Here is a 15304-nt window from a genome sequence, read left to right as displayed (position 1 = left end):
ATATATATATATATTTTTTTTTTAATATTTTATTTATTTTTTTGACAGAGATAGAGACAGCCAGCGAGAGAGGGAACACAAGCAGGGGGAGTGGGAGAGGAAGAAGCAGGCTCATACCGGAGGAGCCTGATGTGGGGCTCGATCCCGGAATGCCGGGATCACGCCCTGAGCCGAAGGCAGGCGCTTAACCGCTGTGCCACCCAGGCGCCCCGATATATATATATATATTTTAAAGATTTTATTTATTCATTTGACAGAGAGAGAGACAGCCAGCGAGAGAGGGAACACAAGCAGGGGGAGTGAGAGAGGAAGAAGCAGGCTCCCAGTGGAGGAGTCTGATGTGAGGCTCGATTCCAGGACCCTGGGATCACGCCCTGAGCTGAAGGCAGACACTTAACGATTGAGCCACCCAGGCGCCCCAAAAAAAGATATTCTATGCAACCAGTAATCACAGGAGAGCTGGGCTGGCTATATTAATATCAGACAAAACAAACTATCAGGCAAAAACTGTCACAAAAGACAAAGAAAGACAGTATACATAGATAAAGGGTCAATAAATCAAGAAAATATAATAATTATAAACACACCGAAATATATGAAGCAAACATAGAAAAAATTAAAAATAGAAGTAGTTCTACAATAATAGTTGGAGACTTCGATAATGGATAGAACAACTAGAGAGATCAGTAAGGAAAGAGATAACTCGAATAACATACAGTCTAACTTAAAATAAACCAACTCACATAGAACATTCTACCCAACAGCCTGCTTTTCCTTAAATGCAAAAACAACATTCTCCGTGTTAGACCTAAAACAAGTCTCAACACATTTAAAAAGACTGAAATCATACAAAGCATCTTTTCTAATCACAAAGAAATGAAAGAAACCACTAGCAGAAGGAAAGCTGAAAACATTCACAAATATGTGAAATTTAAAAAAACAAACTCCTAATAACTAGCAGGTCGAAGAAGAAATTATGAGTGGAATAATAAAAAAACTGAAATTAATGAAAATGCAACATACAAAAACTTTTGGAATGCAGAGAGAACAGTGCTCAGAGGGAAATTCATAGGTGTAAAGACCTATATTAAGAAAGAAGATCTCAAATCAATAACCTGATTCTATATCTTAAGGGTCTAAAAAAATATAAGCTAAATCCATCACTTGCACAAGGAAGGAAATGATAAAGATTAGAGAAGAAATAAAGAATAGAAAAACAGACAAAACTAAGCCAAAAGTTGTTTCATTGAAAAGATCAACAAAATTGACAAACTGATCAAGAAAAAGATTCAAAATACAAATATCAGAAGTGAAATTAAAGTGAAGACATTACTACAGACCTTACAAAAATACAAAGCATTATAAGAGAACATAATTGTACATTAACAAAATAATCTAGGTGAGATGAACGAATGCCTAGAAAGACACAAACTAACAAAACTGATTAAAAAGGAAGGAAGGAAGGAAGGAAGTGATGGAGGGAGAGAGGGAGTAAGTAGAGAGAAAGAGAAAGGAGGGGCACCTGGGTGGCTCATCCAACTCTTGATTTCGGCTCAGTTCATGATCTCAGGATAGTGCACTGTGCTGTGCTCCATGCTGGCTGTGGAGCCTGCTTAAGATTCTCTCCCTCTCTCTCTCTCTCCCCCTCTCCCTCTGCTCCTCCCCCTTGCTCACACTCTCTCTCTCAAACAAAAAGAGAGAGAGAGAGAGAGAGAGAGAGAGAGAGATCTGAATAGACTTGTAATAGGTAAAAAAAATTCAGTCAGCAATCAAAAATCTCCCAACAAAGAAGAGCCCAAGAACAGAACACTCCACCAGTGAATTCTACTCAAACATTTAATTAATTAATTTGAATTCAATTAGCCAACATACAGTACATCATTAGTTGTTGATGTAGTGTTCAATGATTCATTAGCTGCATATAACACCCAGTGCCCTCCTTAATGACCATCACCCAAAAAAAAGAATTAACCTCAATCCTTCCCAAATTATTCCAAAAATTAGAAAAGGAGGCAACACTTCCTAATTTATTCTATGAGACCAACATTACTCTCATATCAAGCCAGACATGGACATTACAATACTATGGATTAAATTCGTTCTGAATATGGATGCAAAACTCCTTTCTCCTACTAAGCTGACTTTAGCAGTATATTAGAAGGATTATACCTCATGACCAAGTGGGATTTATTCCATAAATGCAACGATGGAACTATATACCACATTAATGGTAATATACCACATTAATGGAATGAAACAAAAGAACCCACATGATTGTCTTAACTTATGCAGAAAAAGGATCTGACAAAATTTCCACACCCTTCCATGATAAAAACACTCAACAAAGTTGGAATGGAAGGAAACTTCCTCAGCATGATAAGTCATTTGTGAAAATCCATAGCAAATACTATACTCAGTGATGAAAAACTGAATGCTTTCCCCCTAACATCAGAAAGAAGACGTGGATGCCTGCTTTTTCCATTCAGCACTGACATTTCAAGGCAGGTTAATTAAAAGGCACCCAGACTGGAAAGGAAGAAGTAAAAGTATCTCTCTTCACAGATGACATGATCCTGTATATTAAAAAATATCCTGAAGAATCCATCAAGAAAACTATTAGTGCTAATAAACCCAGCAAAGTTGCAGGATATAGGAGCAACATACACAAATCAGTTGTATATGTACATATATGCATACATAATATATATACATATGTGTAATGTATATACACTAGAAACAAATGATCCAGAAAAAATGAAGAGAACAATCCCATTCCTAGTAACAACAACAAGATAAAATACTTAAGAACAAATTCAATCAATGAAGTATAAGACCTGTATACTGAAAACCATAAAACACTGCTGAAAGAAATAAAAGACATAAATGAACGGAAAGACATTCTATGTTTATGGACTGGAAGACTTAATATTGTTAAGATGACGGTATAACCTAAAGTGATCTAAAGATTCAATACAATCTCTCAAATTCTTAATGGTATTTTTTGCAGAAATTGAAAACCTACTCTAAACGTCACATGGAATCTCAAAGAACCCTGAATTACCAAAACAATCCTGAAAAAGAAAAACAAAGTTGGCGGACTCACTTTTAGATTTCAAAGCTTATCACAAAGCTACAATAATTAACTGTAATATATGTATTATATTATAATCTCTCCACAATGTGGGATGGGCATAGGATAATCATAATAGATCAATGAAATAGAAATCAGAGTTGAGAAATAAACTCATACATTCAACTGATTTACCACAACAGTCCCAAGACCCTTAAATGGGGGTAAGAATAGTTTCTTCAACTAATGATGCTGGGACAAACAGGTATCAAAATGCAAAAGAATTATGTTTGATCTTTACCTCACACCATATATAAAAATTAAAACAGATCAAAGAGCTAAATATATAGAAGTCTGAGAAGAAAACGTAGGGGTAAATCTCTATAACCTTAGATTTGGTAATGTATTTTTAGATATGACACCAAAAGTCTGAGCAATGGGAGAGAAAGAATAGATAAACTGGTCTTTGGCAAAATTAAAACCTTTATTAAGAGAGTAAAAAGACAACCTACAGAATGGGAGAAGATATTTGCAAATCATATGTCTGTCAAGAGTCAAATATCCAGAATGTATAAAGAATTTTTATAACTCAGCAATACAAAGACACAACACAATTAAAAAATGGGCACAGGATCTGAACTGACTTTTCTTTTTCCTTCTTTCTTTCTTTTTTTTTTAAGATTTTATTTATTTATTTGACAGAGAGAGACAGCCAGCGAGAGAGGGAACACAAGCAGGGAGAGTGGGAGAGGAAGAAGGCTCCTTGCGGAGAAGCCTGATGTGGGGCTCGATCCCAGAATGCCGGGATCACTGCCCGGGCCGGAGGCAGACGCTTAACGACTGTGCCACCCAGGCGCCCCTGAACTGACTTTTCTCCAAAGATATACAAATGGCCCACAAGCACATGAAAACACATATAACATCATTAATCATTATGGAAATACAAATCAAAACCACAATGAGATTCCACCTCAAACTCACTATGGTAGGTATAATTAAAAACAAAAATGGACAATAACAAGTGTTGGCAAGAATATGGAGAAACGGAGACTCTCATACACTGCTGGTGGGAACATAAAATGGTGCAAGTGGTGTGTGAAGCAGTTCGGTGGTTCCACAATAAGTTAAACTCAGAATTAACATGACCCACCCATTCCACTCCTAGGTATATATCCAAAGGAACTGAAAACAAGTATTCAAACAAAACTTGTATATGATTGTTTACAGCAACACTATTCACAATAGTGAAAAGGTGCAAAGAACCCAAATATCCATCATGTGATGAATGGATAAAAAAATATGGTATATGCACATAACAGAATGTTATTCCACCGTAAGAAAGAATAAAAGTACTCCTACATGCTACAATATGCATGAACCTAGGAAACATTATGCTAAATGAAAGAAGCCAGACACAAAAGGTTACATATTGTATGATTCCATTTATATAAAATATCCAGGATAGATAGATCCATTGAGACAGAGTAGAAAAGGGGTTGCCAGGGGCTCAGGGGAGGGAAGATTAGGAGTGACTGCTTCATGGCTACAGGGTTTCCTTTGGGGGTGATGAAATTATTTTGGAACTAGATAGAGGTGGACGTTGCACAACACTGTGTATATACTAAATGCCACTATACTGTATATACACTTTAAAATAGGTAATTTAATGTGACTTTTACCTTAAAATGAACGAATGAATGAGAGAAGTAAAGAATAAAAAACCAGACTCTTTAAAAACCTTTCATTTACCACAGAAGAATAATTATTTATGCTTGTAAATACCTTCCAATTTGGATGCACAATTCTTTGTCATTATGTCTAAGTATAATCACATACCATTATTTCAAAGTACATGATCTTAAGCCTCACCCAATGTCATGTTTTATATCATATTACAACCCAGCTGAGAGCTGTTAAATCAGCATCTACAAGAGGAATCCATCCCATGTAATTCTTTTTTAAAAATATTTTATTTATTTATTAGAGAGAGAACGGGTGGGGGGAGGGGCAGAGGGAGAGGGAGAAGCAGACTCCCTGCTGAGCAGGGAGCCCAAGGTGGGGCTCAATCCCAGGACCCTGGGATCACGACCTGAAGGTAGATGCCCAACAGACTGAGCCACCCCGGTGCCCCTGTCCCATGTAATTCCTAGTATCAGACAAGTTTAACTACTATTTAGCACAATTATTTTTTCTGATGAAAAATAAAATGATTTAGCTATATCGCGGGTGACAGGTGAAAGACTTTAGTTAGAAATGTTAATAATCTGGGGCACCTGGGTGGCTCAGTTGTTAAGCGTCTGCCTTCAACTCAGGTCATGATCCCAGCCCCGCCCCCCATTGGGTTCTCAGCGGGAAGTCTGTTTCTCCCTCTCCCACTCCCCCTGCTGGTGTTCCCTCTTTCACTGTGTCTCTCTCTGTCCAATAAATAAATAAAATCTTAAAAAAAAAAAAAAAAGAAATGTTAATAATCTATTTAGCAGAAGCAACATTTACTTATTTTAATCAATAATACGAATTTCCAAATAATTCCTTCAGGATAAGGAGGAAAATCACCTGTGATTACTGTTAAGTGTTTCCACTCAGGATAAAGTTAAGTAGACATTTTTGAAAAAGATGACACTGTCAAGTATTGGCAACAGAAATTATCTTGCATTATTAGTAAAAGTGTAAATTGGTACAGTCTTTCTGGAGAAAAGTTTCCCAACATGTATTAAAATTTAAAATGTGCATTATCCTTGATCTATCCATCTCACCAACAGAAATTCAAACCAAGGAGATAATTAGATGAGATGTCTGTATGAGGATATTCATCATAATACTAATTAAAAAAATGAAAACTGGAAACAATCTAAATGTCTATTAATAGAGTCTTGGGTAAATAATTCACAGTGCACTAGGAAATAGTGTGAAGTCATTTAAAAAAGAAACCATCTACATTTATTCTTCACAAGAATTATAGAGTGAAAAGGGCTCCAATTATGGAGAACTTCTATTGTTTTCTTGTGTCAAATCCCATTATTTCTTGGACTTTGAATGATATTTTTTGGCATATAGCCTCTTACACTTAGCTTATCACACTGTTAATTAATGTTTGCCTAATTACCAGTGGCTCCCACCATACTGTGAATTTCCTGAGAATGAGGACTGTATTATGTCTTTTTTCCAGAGTCTAGAACAGTGCCTGGCACACGAGAAGTGTTCAATAAATATTTGTTAAATTAGGGTGACTGGGTGGCTCAGTCGGTTAAGCATCTGCCTTTGGCTCAGGTCATGATCTCAGTGTCCTGGGATTCAGCCCTGGCATCAGGCTCCCTGCTCAGTGGGGAGTCTGCTTCTTCCTCTCCCTCTGCCCCTCCCCCCTGCTTGTGCTCTCTCTCCCTGACAAATAAATGAAATCTTTAAAAAGATTTGTTAAAATTAAGACATACAAAATATGGCATATGTTTTTAAATGCTTAAATGCACTTGTAATCAAAGAAATATAGATTTTAAAAATGAAAGAGAATTTTCTCCCAGTCAAATCTGTCAATCCCCAAAGATACCCACTTTGGTCAAGGATAGGAGGAAATGGAAAAAACTATTATGTTATAAATAGTAGTCATCACAATATAACTGTGAATTTGGCCACATGTGTGTAGCACACAGCACAGATTCTGAGGTCAGACAGAATGAAAATGAAGATAGGCTTTGCCTTATAACTAGTTGTCCGAAATTGGGAAGTTATGCAGCACCTCTAAACTTCAGTTTCCTCACTCGTAAAGAAAATCAGATTTACTGAGAAGGAAATCAACATGATACTTAGCTGCAATACTTAGCTGCAATACTGCAGCATATTAAAATTAACAAAAAGCTGAAAGAGCTACTTAAATCTATTTTTTTTAAGTTTATTTATTTATTTAAGTAATCTCTACACCCAGTTGGGCCTCAAACCCCTGACCCCAATATCAAGAGTGACACGTTCTTCAGACTGAGCCAGCCAGGTGCACCTACATAAATCTATTTTAAAACTAAGCGATGTGTTTCATAAGAATCTTCCACATAAAATAGCTAATTAAATTTTCTCAAAAAATGTGGATATAACTCATTAATTCGTCCCACAACTATTTGTTGGGCACAGTATTCAGTATCTGGCTGTGTGTCAGCCACACGGTCTAGTCACAGGGGATGTTAACAGTGAAAGAACTAAGTTCCTATCATGGTAAGAGAGATAGAGAGCAAATCTGAAAATACATGGCAACGTGAACTACTGAAACATGTGGGTAGAGAGGCGGAGAAGACTTCTCTATGACGGGACACTTGAGCAGAGACCCGAAAAGTGATAAGGCAAGTTACATAGATGTATGGGAAAAGAGAGTTCCAGGAAAAGGGGCAGCAAAGGCTCAGTTGCAGAAGCACGTGACAGCAACAGACAGCAGCATGGCTAAGGAGGAGAAATCAACCAGGAAGGGTGTAGGAGCTGAGTTCTGAAAAGCAAGCCGTATCAGACTCTGTGGGGTTTTGCAGGCCAAGGTAGGGATGTGGAGTTTGTTCCAAGTGTGATGGAGAACAGTGGAAGGTTCTGAGCAGGGCAATGACATCATCAGTTTTTACCTTATGAGGTTTACTCTGGCTATTTTGGGGGAAAATTGACTAAAAGGGGAAAGAATGAAAGTGGGAAGGCCACTTAAAGGCCACTGTAATAGTGTGAGCGAAAGACAGTGGCTTGGAACAGAGAGCATCTGAAGTGGTGTTGGTGAGAAGCAGTCACGTTCAGGATATATTTCAGACATAGTGCTGTCAGGATTCCACTTCTAAGAACTTAACTCAAAGATTTCATATTGCATGGTGCACTGGGTTTACGCAAATAATGAATCATGGAACACTACGTCAAAAACTGAGGATATACTGTATGGTGACTAACATAACATAATAAAAATTTATTATTAAAAAAAACAAAGATTTCACTGTTGCTATTCAAGAAGATGTAAATGCAAGGATACACAAAATAGGCTGCTTAAAGCATGATACAAGCTGATTGGTTTAATAAACTCTGGTATAGCCACAAAGCTATAAAAGAGGTAGTCCTTTAGAAATGATGATTTTGAACACTTAATGACATGGAAAAATGTTCATATACTATGTTAAGTGAAAATAACTGGTTACAAAGCAAAGTCTTCAATATTAATCCATTTGTCTAAATAAAATGTACAGAAAAAAGATTGGGGACGCCTGGGTAGCTCAGTTGGTTAAGCATCCAACTCTTGATTTCAGCTCAGATCACGATTATACGGTCCTGAGACTGAGCCCATGTCGGGCTCTATGCTCAGCAGGGAGTCTGCTTGAGAGTCTCTCCCTTTGCCCTTCCCTCTGCTCACCTGCTCTCTCTTTCCCTAAAATAAATAAATAAATCTTAAAAACAAACAAACAAACAAACAAACAAACGACTGAAGGTTATACACCAGCATGTTAACAAAATATTTCTCTGGGTTGTCACTTTTCTTCTTTGAGCTTACTGTATTTTTCAAATGTTCTGTAAAGGCAATGTATAACTTCTATGGGAAGAGACGATTTTTAAAATGTAATACTGAGAGGAACATTTTTGACAAATAAGATTACTGAAGAATAACCATTTGAGTCTATTAATAGTTTTCTTTGTTACATACCATTACTTTCCGCAAAGTGTATCTTTTGGATCGAATATCGTCCATTAGCATCTCATAAGGGGTGAGCTGATATTCAATGGGCAAAGGGTTGTACTGCCGCTCTTGGACCTTCTTAAGTTTTACTCCATTCCGCAAATCCCTCATCACCTGAACCCAGAATCGAGCCTAAAAGAACCAAGGGTGGAGAGATGTCCGTGAATAAATTTGTTAGTTTCCTCTCAATAGCTACAAGTCACAGAGAAAAAATGAAGAGCTTGGCTTGCAAAACACTGAATAAACCAAACAAAACCACTTTTCAAAATCAGGTTTAAGAATATTAAAAGGTGGGTAAAAAGCCAGTCTAGAATCACAAGCTCTAAGCGCTGAGTGTAAACCCTCCCTCACCCACTGTGGACGGTCTCGTTAATGGCCTCAGTTCTTCATGCCTCCTGTGTCTACACCCTGTTACGTGATTTTGCTCACTAAAGAGCAGTATGTCCCACACCCTAATATTGGATTTGGCTATGTGATTTGCTTGGCCACTGAAAGAGTAGTTGATATGATGTGACCAAAGGCTGCAAAGGCAAATGCACCATGGGCTTGTCACTTGTGCTTCTATTATTGCCATGAGGACCTCACGCCTGCACTGGCATGCTGCCCAGGAGAAGGATGAGGCATACATAGAGAGGAGCTGCCGCAACTGATCTGCACACTCATGAGCTAAATAAATGTTCTGCTTTATGTGACTATGATCCTGTAGTGGTTGGTTATACAGCATTACTGTGACCACAGCTAATTGATATAACCACCTATTAGCTACCTGACATCCAGCAAGTTGCTTCACCTTTCTGAACCCTCAATTCCTCATCGATAAAAGAAAACGGTACTTCATAACTTGCTGAGATGGTCAGAGCTGATATACAGTGCTCTGTACACAGAAAATGCTCAAAAATCATAATTTTTATGTTATTACTATCCTTGCACAAATTACTTAATATCCATTTTCTTAACAAATAATGGTGAATTATCTTGTTGGCTCTTCAAGAAAATGAGATATATATGAAGTTCTTATAATAACATAAAACACATTAAATATGTATATTATTATTATACCTTAATTCTTTTATTTTCCTGCCTATAAGCTAAGGTGTCATAGTCTCTACTTCTGTGAAAAGTAAATCATGATGATGTTAACTGAAACACTGTAGTTTGTTAAAATTAATAAGCGGCTCAAATAGCTACTTAAATATATTTATTAAAAACCAAGTGACGGGGCATCTGGCTGGTTCAGTCAGGAGAGCATGGGACTCTTGATCTCAGGGTTGTGAGTTTGAGCCCCACGTTGGGTGCAGAGATTACTTAAATGAATAAAAAAAAAAACCTTAAAAAAAACAAGTGATGCATTTCCTAAGCATTATCTACATAAGATAACTCTGGATTAAATTTCTTAAAAATGTCTTCAAAAACAATTTATGATTTTAAAAACATGTGTGCCATTTCTTATTCCACAAAGGATTTGACACACTTAATACTGTGGTCTATCCACTAGAATACCTTCTAAAATATTCCTATTTTAAACAGATTCTTAGATTCTGCCATTAAAGTTACTCTAATACAATATTCCTAAAATATTTAGATTTTTCTTTTGAGAATGCTCTTGTCCCAAATTCTCTTAGACTCATTCCTTTAAGATCTAGTTCATATATCATCTCAACTTTTAAAATTCTGTCTCTTTTCTTGACCTCCCTGGGCTTTAAGAAACTCTGACATATGTGACTTTTGAATTCTCAAACCAGATAAATTAGAAGATAATTACTCACATTTGAAGATTTTGCTATAATTAGGAAAGGATTCAAACAGACCTTTTATATACACAGTTCTTTATATATATTATCGTTTGGCAAAAATTTTCAGAAATTTAATTCAGAAATTAAAGTCACAGTTATCAAATAAAATTATACACAACTGTCATTGTATGTACTTCCAGAGATTTAATTTACCTCATATTTCACCAGGGAGATCCTGAGATGTTTAGATACTGCCATTAAAGATATCCTAATTCTCCCTCATTCTATTCCTCATTCTTTACTCATTTCTAATATTTCTAAATAATTCGTTTTAATGGTTTTACAAGAAACAGACTGGTGATCTAGGCAAACAGAACTCTCTGCAGTTAGTGCATCTCTTGTCAGTGATCCTACTAGTTTTTAAAAGAGCTTGCCTGAAGGCAATACATTAAATTTTTAGTTCAAGTTTATGTTAACTGTGATAAATTCTGACCACCTAGAGTTATTTTTCTGGCTTCCATGTCTAAGAAAATAAATTTAAAATGTATTAGCCAAGATGAAATATACCTGGAAAAAGACTACTGAAATATACCTGGAAAAAGACTACCAGAGTATTCTATACGAAGGAAACTTGATTATCAGTATTATTCTAAAATGACAATACCCACTTACAAGATATTACAGCTACTTGTTTTTTAACCTTACTCTTAAATGTTTCAGATTAATATCATTCCAAATATCTAAGTAAAGATATCATCAATAAATTAAGAATATTTACATTCATACAATACATGTAGATCCATACAATGGAACAGACTACTACTAGTAATAAAAACATTAAACTATTGATACAGGCAACAACATAGATGAAATCTCAAAAGAATTATGCTGAATGGAAGAAGCCAAGCAAAAAAACAGTACATACTATATGATTACATCTATATAAAATTTAGAAAATGCAAACTAATCTATAGTGAGAGGAAGCAGATCACTGATTGCGCCTAGAAACTGGGGAGAAAGAAAGCAAGAAGTAGGATTACCAAGGGGTATGAGGAAACTTTGGGGAGTGATGGATGGGCTCGTTATTTTGATTATGGTGATGGTTTCCTGGGTATGTATGTGTGTGTGTACATGTCAAAACTTATCAAATTGTGCCTACTAAATATGTGCAACTTATTGCATGCTGATTATAATTTAATAAAGTTATTAGAAAAGAATTAAACAATTAAAATCTAATATGGTCAAAAGAACTTGTTCATATCCCCCAAATCTGCCTCTATTCCTAGTCCCCCATTTAATGATGTCATTATTTAACCATTATTTCTCCTTAACCTGAAAAGTCAGAATCCTGAAATGTGCCTTCCCACTGACACCTGAACATACCTCAGTCTAATTTCATGACATTGACTCTCCTGTCCTCAACATGGTCATGCCCACCCAACTCTAAGTCATATATGAGGGCAGGGACTCCTGGTTACACTAAGATCTAGAATCATGACAGAAAAACAGTGACTACTCAAAGTGTGTCACATAAATAAACTGCAGTCATCTGTGCTGAAAGTCTGTCTTGTTTAATGAGGGCAGAGATCCTGTATTATTCATTTTGCATCCCTGGAACACTAATCCAGGAACTGTTCATTGGATAAATGAAGGTACCACATTATAGTTTCACACTGTATCCTGAAACAGAGCTTAAACTTTGACTTACAAGAGTATGTTAAAGTATTAATACAATTAGAAAGGTCAACATTTTAAAATACCTAAATTCTCAGAAGACATTGGGGGTGGCTTTAATAAAACCAGTTAGTTTTGTAAAATGGGGAATAGATATTTCCTCAAATATAAGACTAGACATTCAAATTCATATAGTATCAATTTGTATTACAGCCCTTAATAACAAGCGTTTTATTTTTTAAAGAATTTCTTTATTTCTTTATTTGAGAGAGAGAGAGAGAGGGAGCATGCGCAGGGGGAGGGGCAGAGGGAGAAGCAGGCTCCCCAGTGAGCAGGGAGCCCAACGTTGGGCTCGATCCCAGAGCCCTGGGATCATGACTCAAGCTGAAGGCAGACACTCAACCAACAGAGCCATCCAAGCTCCCCACTAACAAGCATTTTAAAAAACATTACATCGTGGGCATCTGGGTGGCTCAGTTGGTTAAGCATCCAGCTCTTGGTTTCAGCTCAGGTCATGATCTCAGGGTCCTTAGATCGAGCCCTGCGTTGGGCTTCCCACTGAGTGGGGAGTCTGCTTCCACCCTCTCTCCCTCTACCCCTCCCACCCCCACCTGTGCACTCTCTCTCTCCAAAATAAATAAAATAAATCTTTAAAAAACAAAACAAAACCCCAAAAACACATAACACTAGGTCTTCAACACTAAGCAGAACAGAGAATGTCCAACGACCTTACCCAGTCAGCATTTTTCAGCTCTTCCAGGTCTGTGTTAGAGTCATCACTCTTTTCCATTTCTTGAATCTTCTTAAGATTCTACCAATTAAAATGAAAAAAAAAAAACATTTAGGATAAAAATTTCATTAAGCTACCTTCTCAAATTAAAATTTCTAACAGATACCTTCAGACAAAGTATATACAGAAGTGTTATTGAAGCAGATAGTACAGAATCTATTTCTCTGTAGATTTCAGTCAATGGTAGACTAGAATAAATACAATACTACAGAGGGATGAACAGAGATTGCTCATTCTAATTTCCTTCTAGCCTTGTGGCTAAATTTGTCACCATATTTACTTGCACCCCTAAGATGTATTGACACTGCCCTCTCCCTCAACCTCCATATTCAATCCACCCTTAAACCTCAAAGATATTACTTCCTCCGTATAACCTAAGCCCTCGTCTTTTTCTCTCCCCCTGCAGATCTCTTAATCTAAACACTATCTAATTTTTGCCTGATTTCTGGTGTGGTCTTGCCCTGAATGCTCTCCTCTCCTCACCCCCATGTCTGGTCTCTTTTATTTCCTACTTCTGCTCTTCCTTCAGGTATTGGGCTCAACAGAATCACCAATTCTTCAGGAAAACCTTTCCTTCCCCCTGGATTAAGCCGACTCTTCCTGCTACACAATGGCATATAGCACCACCCACCTTCCCCTGTAGCCCTTATTACACTGTAATTTCACATTTGTTTGTGCCTTCCCCCTAGGTTTCATGAAGCAAAAGTCTATTCTCAGGGGCTAATATAAGCACTGGCACTTTTTATGCTCCATATATATATACCTGTCAAATAATTTCATGAATAAATTTCAATATATAAAATGCTTTTTATTTATTACTTGATACATGTATATATTGCAAAAATCATTACTGCGATAAGGTTAACTACCACCTCTATCACCTCAGATAATTACCGTTTGGTATATGCGGTGAGAACCTTTCAGATCCAGATCTACTCTCAGCAATTTTCCAGCACATAAGACAATATTGTTAACTATGGTCAACATGCTGTACATTAAGTCTCCAGAACTTATTCACCTTATAACTGCAAGTTTGGACCCTTTTCCCCTCAATTTTTAATTTTTTTTATTTGAGTATCGTTGACACACAATGTTACACCCTATGAAACTGCATTAATCCAATATTTGCAATTTTAAGAAAATCTTGATAAGTAAAACGTCTATTCACCTATTAATTACCAGTTTGCGTTATGCCATTCTTACTTACAATAAATCAACTCTAGTATATTTTACTTTTTGTTGAGCCTATTTTCCTGATTGCATGTGGACTGAGTTTAAATGTACTGTATGCAATCTAGTTTATTTTATATGAAAATAATAAATACTTAATAGGAAACATTTCTAAACCATTTATTTTTGGCTTCTCAACATCGCAGATTGACCTTCCGCAAAATGAGAACACCACCACCTGCTTTTTTTTTGTACTTAATTAATGTGTGGAAGTATTAATATACAAAGAATAAAATTACTCTGCACATTTGAAGAAAATGTGGTATAAATAATGCATTAGTTCTTCTCTTGTGCTAAGAAGAAAATTAGCAAGTAGTTTCACTTGTTTCAGAATGTGTTTCTTAATTGCAGGTATCTTCCGATTTCTGAAAGTTCACAGAAGCCTCTTCACTTTAACTGAAGACCTGCCCCAGCACCTACTACTGTGTATGCCAGCTGAAAGAAGTCCAAGAAATTTTGCTTTTAAGGAAAAGGCCATTACCGTCCTAATGTAGGTCTTTCACAATGTAGGTTTTCTGTAAAAGTGAAGTGGCATAATGTGAACTTTTGGAAAGCAGGGGAAACCACATTTTAAAACGAAGTCAGTTTTCTTCCTTGAGATTATGTAATAAGACACTTGCCACTCCTCAGCATGCTCCATTACCATCTTTGGGCCTGTGTTTCCCCACCTTTAAGAGGAAGGTATTACCATCTACCTCACGATGCTGCTGTATTTAAAATACAATCAGTCATGGGAGTTAAGATGGCGGAGGAGTAGGGGGCCCCTTTTTCAGCCGGTCCCCCGAGTCGAGCTGGATAGGTACCAGACCAGCCTAAATAACCACGGAATCAGCCTGAGACGCAGGATGATGCATCTGGATCTCTACAAATGAACATCTCCAGCGCTGAGTATTGAGGTACGAAGAGGGGGTTAAGATGGCGGAGGAGTAGGGGACCCCTTTTTCACAGGTCCCCTGAGTCGAGCTGGATAGGTACCAGACCAGCCTAAATAACCACGGAATCAGCCTGAGACGCAGGAAGATACATCTGGATCTCTACAAATGAACATCTCCAGCGCTGAGTATTGAGAGTTAAGATGGCGGAGGAGTAGGGGACCCCTTTTTCAGCCGGTCCCCTGAGTCGAGCTGGATAGG

General features: G+C 37.0%; 1 protein-coding gene across 2 annotated transcripts in view; it reads right to left on the bottom strand.

The window, feature by feature from the left end:
- Positions 1–15304, bottom strand: part of SPIRE1 (spire type actin nucleation factor 1) — a 206452-nt gene that overhangs the window by 56928 nt on the left and 134220 nt on the right. For both annotated transcript variants that reach the window (XM_040619622.1, XM_040619623.1), the window contains exons 5-6: positions 12885–12962; positions 8712–8876 (exon numbers count right to left, since the gene is read on the bottom strand). In XM_040619622.1, the coding sequence (XP_040475556.1) occupies positions 8712–8876; positions 12885–12962 (243 nt within the window). The remainder of the gene's footprint in view (positions 1–8711; positions 8877–12884; positions 12963–15304) is intronic.

The sequence above is a fragment of the Ursus maritimus genome, unplaced genomic scaffold (assembly GCF_017311325.1).
Source record: "Ursus maritimus isolate PB19 unplaced genomic scaffold, ASM1731132v1 scaffold_33, whole genome shotgun sequence".
NCBI lineage: Eukaryota > Metazoa > Chordata > Mammalia > Carnivora > Ursidae > Ursus > Ursus maritimus.
Note: the sequence above shows the minus strand (reverse complement) of the source record. Positions and strands in the feature narration are given on the sequence as shown.